The following is an 11665-nucleotide window of genomic DNA, read 5'->3' on the forward strand; positions in this document are numbered from 1 at the left end:
CCCCTGCCACATGGGGTTACCTGACACTCACGTATTTCAGGATCTTCTTCACCCGGGACATGCACAGGATCGTCACCCAGATGGACACCACAGAGCCCAAAAAGTCACAGTACTGTAGTGTGTCGTAGTCCATGATGCACATCACCGCGACGCCTGGCTGGTCACATGCATGGTAGAACTAGAGCCAGGGACAACAGCAAAGGCTTGCGTGAATCCAGCAGCACCCCGTGGCTTCCAAGAAGAGGAAGCTGGAGAAGACTCAACCCATGGCACCCAGGACTCCTTCTCCAGAAAGCTCCACCAAACCACGATGACATTACAGAAAGCAGATGAAAGCAGCCATCAACCTGCACCCTCCCAGCAGCAGCTGAGAGCTCCTGGGATAGCACCCTTCAGGTGTGCAATGCTCCAGCCCTCATCTTCTCTTCCTGGGCTCCCATCCCCAAACACAGGCACCCACAGTGTGGGTGGAAGAGCCTAGTGAATGTAACACTCCTCCCAAGCTCTGAAGGGGCAGGACATGTCCATGAAGGTGCTTGTCCAATGATCCTAGAAGCTCCTTGTTGAGCTCCAGGATGGACTGCTCCATCAGGGACCTCAATGTGATGCAGCATTTCTGATGCTCAGGGGGAGCTGGCAGTAGACCCGACAAAAGGCAATCCCTACCGTGGAGAAGAACATGGTGTAGGTGTAGACAGAAGCCTCCACCAGGTAGTAGCGATAAACAGCAACTGCTATTGCCGGCAGGAACATAAGGTTGCTCAGGGTGAGCAGGAGGGTGGCTAGGTTTTGCACACCAACAGACTGGGCCTTGGTATCGTCCGTGCAGCTCCATCCGCCCCAACCTGCAGAGCAGAGGCTTGTGTGGAGATCGCATGCCCTGTCTTGTCCTTCCGCAGCACCCAGCAGGAGCCTGGGATGCCTCAGAAGAAGTAATCACGCCCGAGGACCATCCCTGAGCTTCCTCTCCCTCACTCCAACAGCCACTCATACTGCTGTTCTCATTACAGTCTCATTACAGAGCATGTTCTGCTCTGGAAAGTCTTTGGGAACCCCAGCAGATCCCTGTGTCTGCTCTGACGACATCCCCTGGGTTGTTCCCACATGTCCTACATATGGTACGGGTCTGTTCAGCCTGGTAACTCCATCCTTACAGTGAAACTCAACACACATGCTATTTGCAGGTGATACATCAAGTGTGTGAGGCTCAGATGTAGTGGACGATGCTGGAAAGCTGGGTGCAAAATCCCTACAGATCCCAGGAACCAGAGGGCAGAAAGATCCACAGCACTGAGGAAGCAACGGGGCTCCTGTCCTGCCTCCTGTCACAGCAGGGCAGACTGCAAAGGCAGATCAGGTTGCTCTGGGCCTTGTCCCAACTGAGTTTTGAAGGCCTTCAAGGATGGAGACCTGGATACTGTGCAAAGCTGAACAACTCTGCTTGGGGAAAAATCTGTCTTCTTCCATTCAGCTGGAAGTTTCCTTGTTGCAACCTGTGTCTGGGGCCTCTTGCCCTTTCCTTGTGCTCCCCCAGAAGAGCCCAGCTCCATGCTCCCTGTAACCCCTGTGGGCAGAAGAAGGTGCGATTTGATCCCCCTCCAATTCCTCTTCCACAGGGTGACCAAACCTGCTGCCTCAGCCCAGGGTGACATCCAGGTCCGCACAGGACAGCAGGAGTGACCATTTCCCAGAGGACGGTGCATGCTCTAGGCTTGACACACGAAACAACTCTTCCCTACTGCTCGATAACAAGAACTGAGCTGAGTCAGTCTTCTATAAACACAAACCTGGTTTGTTTTGTGGGTGGTTTTTCCCCTTTGTGTTTGTTTTTTTTTTTAAGTTTTGTTTACCTTTTAAATTTTAATTATTTTAATTCAAGATTAGGATGCCCATGCCCTCCTTTTTGGGGAAGGAGGTCAGTCACAGGGCAGCCAGGGTACGTGCAGGCACTCCACGGTCAACAAGCAGAGTTAAAAGTAGCATCCATTCCCTTACAGTGCCACTAGAAACGGAGCCAGCAGCTCTGCCCCTTCTGCTGGCTCCCTGCCAGGCAGAGCCCAGGGAGGCTGCTCTCTCCAGTTTATTTCTGGGTCACGAATATGCAGATGGGGCATTTTGCTCCGAGTGATTCAGCAGAAAGCCGTCCTCAGCCTGATTCCTCAGGTCTCTCGGGGTGCTCTGTGCTTCCCACAACCTGGCACCCCTCGGGGAAATCAGGATGCTGTTCTCTATCTCGCTCCTCGCCAAGCATCAGCACTGCAGCAGACAGCAGGGACATCCTGGCTCAGGTCCAAAGCAGCAGTGAACCACATTTTGCTTTGTCCTTCTGCTGAGAGCAGGTATGTGTACCCACCCAAGCACAGCAGAGCTATCATCTTCCCTACGGCACTGACTCCCTGCCCAGCTTTCTCATCCCATTAAGGTAATTAGCAGCTGACACCAACGTTCCTGCTCCAGGGGCACCTCCAAGTCTAAGGCCTGGCCTGAGTGCTGGCTCTTGGCAGGAGACAGAGCACCACCGGGAAGCAGACACAGGCACCACATCCCGGCCTCATCGCATCCCGTGCCGGGACCCCACATAACAAGCAAGGCAGCAGCTCTAACACAGGTGTTTTCAGGCAGCCCTGCCAACACCCTGATCTCTCTGGGGATGCTCAGAAGTCCCTCTCCAAGCCCTGGAGGACTCCAAGCTGGAGTCCAAAACAACCACTTGGCTGTGCTTGGCCCCATTCTCCACTTCCCCTGTGGCTTCCTGGGACCCAGCACTGCTTTGGGAAGTCAGGATGCTCCCAAAAACACCACCACGGATGCTGAGGGCCCTCTGGGCAGGTGCTGCGACCCCAGGGTGCTCCTGGCAGCTGTGGCAGACCCCAGGCTCCCCAACCCAAACATCACCACTGAAAAATGTGGTCTCCCCTTGGGGAGAATGCCAAAGCTTCCTAGGAGAACGCACTTACCAGCCTTGCAGCTGCAGCCAGCATAGAGGTAGCCGTGTCTTCTCAGGAGGCTGCACTGTCCGTATGGCCCACAGTCATTGAAGCAGGGGGTGAGGTATGCGAAGACGGTCACTTTGGCTTCCGCAGCGTTACATTCACTGCAAGGAGAGCAGGTCATGTTGGTACCCCAGTCCTTTGGGCCAGCCTTGTGCCCAGTGAGCGCTCTGCTCTGGAGGGTCAAGCCATGCTCATGCATGCAAAACCCCTGCTATTTTGGGATCTACTCCATTGCTCCCAAGAGCTAGGAGCAGTCGTGTCACTCTCCATTTGAACTGCCAAACTGATGGGCAGTCAGGTGTCAGCTCCTCCAGACTCCGGCACCCAGGACCTGCATCACCAGCACTGTTTTACAGGGCGCACTTGGCCCCTTGCATAAGGAACCAGCAGGGAGGCAAACTGCAGGAGTATGGGTACAGTTGCCTGCATCTCCCTCAGAGGAGTAACAGCAACATTTCCATTTGCCTATTTATCACTCAGAATTCACCTGGGGAAGGGGAAGCTCATCCAGGCAGGCTCTGCCACCCACAGTCTGGATGGGATGTACCAGCTTGGCACCAGACAGGGTGCTTAGGTGCTCACAAGAGAGCAAGCCGGTGCTGCCATCCACCTCTTTCCCCCTCTGCAGCTACAGCTTCACCCCTACCAGGTGAGCCCAGAGCACAGCAGCAAGGACAGGGGTTTGGTTTTGCTCACACTAGCCTAGGGCAGCAGGATGTGGAGGTGGAGTGCTCTGAAGCAGCCCCAAGGCAAGATGACACACCAGACTCACCCCTGGCCCTTCGGGCAGACGAGCTGCAGGGAGAGGAACCAGACATCTGTCTGTGGGTACAGGACAATCAGCATTGCTTCTGCAGACGATGGGCTCACGCTCAGAGGATAGCCCTGGAAAAAAGCTTAAAGAAAAGAAGGTGCTGTGATGGGCCAAGAGCAGGGGAGAAGGACCCACAGAAACCCCAGGCTGAGATAAATGCACAGGAATCAGATGCTCCTGTGGCTCTTTGTTCCCATCCTCAGGAGGCACCAGCGGGATGCAGAACACCCTTGCTCCAGTGACCCTTGTTTTTCCTTTTATCTCAGCTCTCCATACCTGCCTAGACAGCACAGGACACCTGGAACAGCCTGTTTGCTCGGCTAGTTCTCCAGAGCAGAGCTTAGCTTCCCTGCGCACCAGCAATACCATGATCATCCCCAAACCTCCTGCCAGCAAGGCTTGAAGAGCCCCAGCTGGTAACCAAGACCTTCCTTTGGTAGAGGCTAACTTCAGACTAGCACCTGCACCCCGGACATGTGCCAGCGTGAAGACCTCAGGAGGGTTTTGTGCCAAAAACAGCTTCCCTGGGATACCCCCCCAAAGCCCCGAGCCAGTTAACAGCTCACAAGCTGTAAAAGCAAAGCCCTGAGATGCTGCAGCTGAGCTGGCAATGGGTGGCAACATCTCTCGTACCTGTGCTGCAGTTCCGTGTGGCATTGAGGGACAGCACCGGTGAAGCAGCACTCACACACGCTACCACGGTGGCATTGGTCAGGCTCACGGATGTCTGTGCAAACAGAGTAGCGTCCCACGTCAGCACACCCCAGTGCCACCTCCCAGCACAATTCACCTCCCATGTTGCCCACAGGAGCAGTAGAGGACAATAAATCCTGCAGATCAAGGTGACCCGTCAATTTAGCAGCTCTTTCTGGGCAAACCCGTTCACACCCTGCACTGCCACCATGTCACATGTTGGCTGAACGGCAGAGAGACCCTCCTGGAGGGACTGCCCCAGAGCTGGGACACTCACACATCACTTCAGCATGAGCACAGGGTGGCAGAAATGAGAGGCAGCAGGACATCAGGGCTAAGCCCTGCTCCAGCCCTCAGGAAGTTTCATAGAATTTCAGGGGGCTGATTTCAGGGTGTCACTGAAGGAACCTGGGAATCAGTGACTCGGGCAGGAACGTCCCTGGGTTTCCCTGCTCAGCCTCCTCTCCTGCTGGCAAGGCGCCAGGCTCCTGTGGAGAAGATGGCACTGCAGCTGCTTTCCATTTCGTCTCCTCTGCGTCACTGCCATCACATGCCAGCAAGCTGTGGCGTCTGAGCTGGAGCTGGCAGGTGGGACATGCCGGAAGCAGCTAAAACAGGCTCAGAGTGTTTTGTGACAACAAAAAGAAAGAGAAATAGTCCTGCCGGTACCTACAACCCCTGGAGTTTGCTGACAAACCAGCCCAGGAGCGGGGACAAAGCCCCAAAAAGTGGAGACGATCCCATCCATCGGCCTCCGCACCTTGTTAAGCAGGAGGTTGACCACGAGGGAACCTCCGCTGTCCACGCCTGTGTTCAGGTTGAGGAGGAGGAGGGTTGGGGAGAGGGAGTTCACGGGCACGCTGGGACCGTTCAAGAGCCTGTAGCGCACAGACACCACATCCAGGTCCTCACGAACGATGGGCTGGTTCTGCAGGCAAAAGGTCCTCTGGCTGGACACATTGCGTGAAGCCTCTCCAGTAGGTAGAGTGGAGCTCCCTGCTGCTCCTGCGCTACCAGTTTGGCTCTGGTTTAGGCTGCTGAAGTTAAGGAACGAACTGGTACTTCCTGGTCTGCAAGCTGTAAAACAAAAAAAAAATGAGAGGAATCAGCACAGCCAGGAGTAGCACCTCATCCAGCCAGGGCCCCGGCAGCTTCAGACCTTCATGGAGGGGCATTTCAGCTGCGTTAGGCACTGCAGTATTGACTACAGTCCCTGGAAGGCACCATCTTTGCAGGTGGAACTCTAGCATCAGCATCCACAAACTGGGACACTGATGGAAGCCAGAGAGTGGCACAGTGGGTGGAAGCAACCAGGAGCTGCAGGGAAGGGGAACAGAAGAAGGGATAACATGCAGCATCATAACGTACCCAAGGAGTATTCACCAGCCAGTGGCAGAGCACAGGACTTAATTGCCCTATAAATAGAGGCTGCATAAAAGTCTCTATGGGTTCCCCAGACGTCAGCAGACAAGGCTGAGCAGAAGAGAGAAGCTAACCCAGCGTTGCTACAGGCACAAGCCATCATATCATGGCAGCTGGAAGTGAACGTGGCACTTGAATTCCCACTGCTGGAGCCTTGTCCATCACTCCCAGATTCTAGTGCTCTCCTCTAACACCTCGGCTGCCAGTGCCAGGCCCTCCAGCACATGGGAGGAAGCTCTGCTTTGCAGAAGGGGTGGCAGAAACCCCAGCAGAAGAAAACTTTAAAAAATGTACCTCGCTGGTGAACGTCCAAGAGTCAAACAGGGATTATGGTCACATAATAAGAGGATGCAAAGACGCCCAGCACAGCCACAAGGACCTTGTGACCTCTTGAGTCACAAGGTATCACCTGAAATGGTGACATTGCCTCACTACAACCCAAGACACTACCCCAAGTAAACAAACCTCTGTAAGAAGGCTCTCTGTCTGCAACCAGCGTGCTGGGAAACACAGCCCCCTGCAGCCATCCAAGGCCCAAGAGAGAACCAGGAGACACAGTGTTCTCTCTGGTCCTTCCCATAGGGCAAGCGAAAGTAGAAACCCACCTGTGAAAGAAACCAGCATCTGTACCGACACGTTCGCATTGGCAGGGCCAAGACTCTCCACCATGATCTGCAGCCACTTCTCCCAGGGGGGCGAATCCAGGGCCAGGCTGCAGTTCACATTCCCCACGCAGCTGATGATCCTCTGGAAGGACTGAGGCAGCGTGATGGAGCCCAACACTACCCGCACGGCGCAGGCTTTTTGCTCGCTTGTCAAGCAGCTTCGCAGCTCAAAGCTCATCCCTGCGGCATGCTTGGGAACGAAGACCCTGCAGGAGGAGGTACCAGCAGTTTGAAGAGCTCAACACAAGTCAGTCATGACCCATCGTGGTCCCCCGGGGCAAGAACTAGATTGCCCTGGTTGGTGTGAAAATCCTTCCCAAGGGAAACAACTCAAAGAGCTGTAATTCCTGCAGCTAAACCTCTAAGACACTCACTTGACATGCAGTGGCTTAGCAGGCGAGACGATGGTTTGTGACATGGCAACACCAGGCTCCAGAATGGGCATATCAGTGAGTCTGAGCACAAACATATCCGCCTGGAACATATAGGGGCATGGAGTGGAGAAGCCCTGCAGGAGGGGAGAGCAGAGGGGTCAGCCGTGACAAGGTGTGCTGGGCAGAGCACAACAGCTGAGACCCTCGCCAGGACCCTCACCTTCACTTCAATCCTGCCAGCAGCCTCGGGGAGATGGGCAGCGATGAACCAGTCTCCGGCAGCAGGAGTGGTGACGTTGACAAAGGTGGTGTTTTGCACAGCACCGCTCAGAGTGATACTTATGTTATAGGAAGGACGGACCGTCGCATTTGCAGGAAAACGAGTGCCCAGTGGATTAATGACAGGAGGGGCTCCGTAGCGGAAGTGCCTGTGAGATAAAACAAAATGTAAATAAACGGAGGGATGTAAAGACACTGGCGAGATGAACTGGGATACAAACTCATCAGTGGACACCCAGGCTGGCCTGGGACTGGAGAAGCAGCAGGCTGGAAAAAAACTTAACACATTTGGGCCACAAGAGCCATTATTTTCATCTGGTGAGGACCAGTTGCTATTAGCTTATCCAGGATTTATTTAGAGATCGGTTTAACTTGGCTGCTTATTAAGATAAAGATTTACATGGTTCCATCAAGTCTGAAAGCAAATTTCCATGCTCACTAAGGTTAAGCCCCAGCTGCAGACTACTCTGTTTTTATAACCATCAGTAAATTCCCCATATAGGCTAAATCATCAATGAAGAGCTTTAATTTTCTAGTTCTGCATCTTCCCTATTTCCTCTTTAAGGGAGGTGGGCAGATGCTCTACCAAGGAAGGTCCATGTGACTGACCTCAGCGCACCCAGCACTTCTGCTTTCCAGATAAACAGTCCAATGCTTGAAGCAGCCGAAAAGCAGGCAGCCAAGTAACCTGCGAGATGATTATTTGAGCAGCCAGTCTGGCATTTATTTTCTCACTTTTGGACTGTGTTGCAACGGGACATAACAGGTACAGCAAGCAAACATGACAGGTGATATGTTATTAACCCATTTGAGGTTAGCGGGGCTGATCTTTGTTTCTTAGGGTCTAGTTTAGCTGCTGCCTTGTCCCTCACATCCTCAAACTATTGGAAACCTTTCTGGGAAGCAGAAAGGAGGAAGATCATCTGTGCCTTGCTGCTCTGGAGTAAGTAAGAACACTGGTCTGTGCCCAGGACAGACCAGGGAAATGCAAGCCAAGCAGCTTCAGTCACTCCCGAGACCTCTGTGGAGTGGGTACCAGAGACCCACGTGTCTCCACGGGCACAACTCGCCCAGGAAACTTGGTACCTTCCCAAGACAGAGCTCAAAGTCTTGCAAGTTTTTGACCTCAAATCCTCCAACAACTCAAGTACTGCTTTAAGCAGCATTTCTTTCACTGACATTGAGTTTGCAATCTTCTCATGCTCTTGTGTCTCCAGGACTTGGCACTATTCTCCTATCTCTGCTCCACAAACAGCCATGTTCCTCACAAAGCATCCCAGTCACTTCAGCTCCTCTGCACTGGGGAATCTGCTTGTCTCAAATCAGTTTGGGTCCTCTCAAGCCGCTTGTAGTCCTGCCTACATCCTTCAGTACCAGGCACAGGGTCCTGCCAGGCACAGAAAGGTCCAGGAAGACCTTTGCTCATGAGCAACAACATCAGCCTCACTGTCAAGGCTCTTTCCAGTGTTTCTAAGGTGTCTATTAGACACCACATCTGACAGCTCCAGGTCCACCGCTAGGGTGGACATGAAATGCTCCTACAGGTCTAAACACAGATTTAAAGCTACTGCATTAAGAAGCCATGGCTGCTGCAAGCAAGGAACAGGTGCCCAGCCTCCTGCAACGAACCAACCACACCATGAGCAACAAGATGAGAGCAGGCGGTGGCCTTAAGGGCATACATACACTGTGATCTCCATGTTGGTGCACTCAGGTCCCTTCCCCCGGGACGCTTGGAGGAGCCAGCGAAGCAGCACGGTGTCTTCTGGCACGTGGAAGTGGAAGAGCTTGGCATTCCCATACCAGCTGTAGAAGGACAGCTTCTGTGCGCTCTGAGAGAAGTACTCGGAGACATACAGGGAGTCTGAAAGGGAGAGAGCACAGCAATTGCTGGGGGGCCTGCTGGGGACAGGCTACTCCCACCCACAGGAGCACATGGGGGCTTTAGGGCTGCTGGAGAGGAGCCCGTCGTGTCCCCAGGTTCTCAGCCCAGTGCCACTGGATTCATGGTGATTCACCTTGTTCCTCCTGTCAGAACCACCCCCACCCCTGCTACAAAACCGTCACCTGGAGCCTGGGAGCTCTCAAAGATGCCTTAACTACGCCCTGTGAGATGTGCTTTGAAGATGACAGATCACTGAAGACACTGAGGAGGAGGAAAAGGTCAGGAGGAAAAGCTGATGGCACAAGAAAAGGCGATGGAGTAGGCAGCAGCAAACCTGGGTGCTGAGCAGACGGGTGCAGGTAGCGCAGGGGTGCTCTGCGCTGCAGCGGCAGTTTATGGTGTCAACAGGCAAGACCTTGTCAGTCTCTGCTGAGCACATGGGCTGCTATTACCGGTTTTACCCAGCTCAGGGCATGCGTGCTGCATGACACACTGCCTTCCCACAGTGCGATGAAAGCCCATGCGCTGCAAATCTAACTCTGCTTTCAGATGTACCTCAGTCTAAAGATCTTCCTGCCTGGAAGAAAAGCTGCAGGGATAGCCAGAACAGCCCTAGGGTAGGCTGACAGGTCACACAAGAGGACAAGAGCTATTCAGTCACGGTGCCATCAGGACTAGCCAGACCCTCCATCCATCCCTCCGCCCTGTGCCTACAGATCAGCCCCAGTCTGTTGATCATTTCAGCTGCAAAGTTATACACCAGTGTTATCGTTAGCAATAAATGAACCGGGTTGCAACTTGGGGATGGAAAAGAAGCATCACACCAAGGTTGGGAAAGTGTGTGTGGAGACAGTGGAGCCAAGGCCGTGCTGCTCACCCAAAACCAAGGTTTGTAACACTCAGCAAGGAAGCAGAAGAAGATGTCTTCACACCTCTGCTGAGTCCTCCCAGATGCTCCTTTTCTACTGCGGAATTCCCTTGAGCAGGGAGAAACCGTGGCAGCATTCAGATGTATATATTCCTCATTTCTATCAGAGAATAAAGCAGCCAGCATGGTTCAGCTTGCCTTCCTCCAACATTGCACAGGGTCATGTCAGAAAAGAAAGAGGAGAATGGACCTCAGGCAGGACCTTGGGACGTACTTGGTGCCGAGAGGAAACTAATCCTAGCAGGAACTATGATTCATGCCCCAGAGCAGGACACACGCTGGCCTGTACCCACGGCGCTGCAAAGAGACAGGAACGGTAATCGTGGGTTTAATTCCCTGGCAAATTACCAAGACACCCCCTTCCCCCAACAGGGAAAGGAGGAAACAGGAAAGCAAGAAATACCAGCCACACAAGTCAACTGGAGGATTCGCTGGCCGAGGAAGAGCGCGGCTGCCTCGCCTTGCCGCAGGGGCTGCCCCAGTCCCACACCCATGGGGGCCCGGCCGAGGGAGTAGCACTTGCGGCACCTTCACACACAGGGCCAGGAGAGGTCACAGCAGAGGGCGAGCCCCGGATGGGATGGCAACAAGTTCACAGCCCATGGGCAGAGCCGTCTCGCCACCATCCCCACACCGGGGTGATACGCTGCTCTACAGGCTAGAAAGGGGCAGAGACCACAAAAAGGGCTTTTCAAGGAAATGTTCACCAGCTGCAATGCCAGCATGGTGTGAGGGCTGCTGCAGAGGGACAAGAGCTGGCTGCCATCCCCTACAAGCCCAGTTACATTTGCTGGAGAAGGGAGCAGGGTTTAGACGATAGTGTCTACATCCCAAGCTGTGCTCCACATATGCATGGCATGCTCGTTTCTTGAAGTCCATGGAGATTTTTGGACACAGGATGAGGACAGATGGGATACAAAGCGTGATTAGAGCTGGGAGAACCCTGGTCCTGCTCAAGGCAACAGGTCCCATCAGACAACTGCACGAGGGTAAGCCCTCCTGCCTTGATGTAAGCTGCTCCAACCCCGTCGGCTGGCAGGCTCCATATTGCTAACAGCCAGGGTCACCACCCATCCAGCACGTCCTCATGAAGCTGCAGCACAATTCATGTGGTTTCTAGGGAGGAAAGGGCACACAGGCTGCAAAATTAAAAACTCAGGCCACCAGTGGTGCTCTTTATTAAGGACCAGTCAATTATAGGAACTCAAGCGCAGCAGCTGGTTGAGGGCAGGCAGCGCCACCCTGCCCACGCACTACAGCTGCGCCAACAAAACACCGACACAGACAAAGTCCGCTCACAAACAGCTTTTCATGGCGACAACTGTCTCCGAGCCCCCTCGCATAGGCTTCGCTGCGCTGGGCACCCAAAGCTGCACCCAGGGAGCGAGCAAGGTGGCTCCCAGGGCACCCTGTGCCTGGGCTGACAAGGAAATACCACAGGCAGATAAACAGAACATCAGCAGAGAAAAGCCAGAAAGACAGGTCATCGCAGGTGAGGCATGTGCCCCAGCAGCCCATTTGCATCAAGAGAGCGTACTCTAGTATCGGCTGTGCCCTGTTTGCACCTGTGCCCCATCTATTCAGTGTGCTCTGCACCAGCATGGCAACACCT

At 53.9% G+C, this 11665-nt stretch overlaps 1 protein-coding gene across 1 annotated transcript in view; it reads right to left on the bottom strand.

Moving 5' to 3' along the window:
• The window catches only part of TMEM8A (transmembrane protein 8A), a 12848-nt gene extending 1482 nt beyond the window's left edge, over positions 1-11366 (bottom strand). Inside the window, exons 1-12 of the mRNA XM_009876448.1 lie at positions 11353-11366; positions 10457-10581; positions 8927-9104; positions 7182-7389; positions 6962-7095; positions 6528-6793; positions 5261-5577; positions 4441-4534; positions 3766-3889; positions 2958-3094; positions 667-845; positions 32-178 (exon numbers count right to left, since the gene is read on the bottom strand). Of these exons, the coding sequence (XP_009874750.1) occupies positions 32-178; positions 667-845; positions 2958-3094; positions 3766-3889; positions 4441-4534; positions 5261-5577; positions 6528-6793; positions 6962-7095; positions 7182-7389; positions 8927-9104; positions 10457-10581; positions 11353-11366 (1923 nt within the window). The remainder of the gene's footprint in view (positions 1-31; positions 179-666; positions 846-2957; positions 3095-3765; positions 3890-4440; positions 4535-5260; positions 5578-6527; positions 6794-6961; positions 7096-7181; positions 7390-8926; positions 9105-10456; positions 10582-11352) is intronic.
• Positions 11367-11665: the final 299 nt, after the last annotated feature.

Source organism: Apaloderma vittatum, unplaced genomic scaffold (genome assembly GCF_000703405.1).
Source record: "Apaloderma vittatum isolate BGI_N311 unplaced genomic scaffold, ASM70340v1 scaffold24979, whole genome shotgun sequence".
Lineage (NCBI taxonomy): Eukaryota > Metazoa > Chordata > Aves > Trogoniformes > Trogonidae > Apaloderma > Apaloderma vittatum.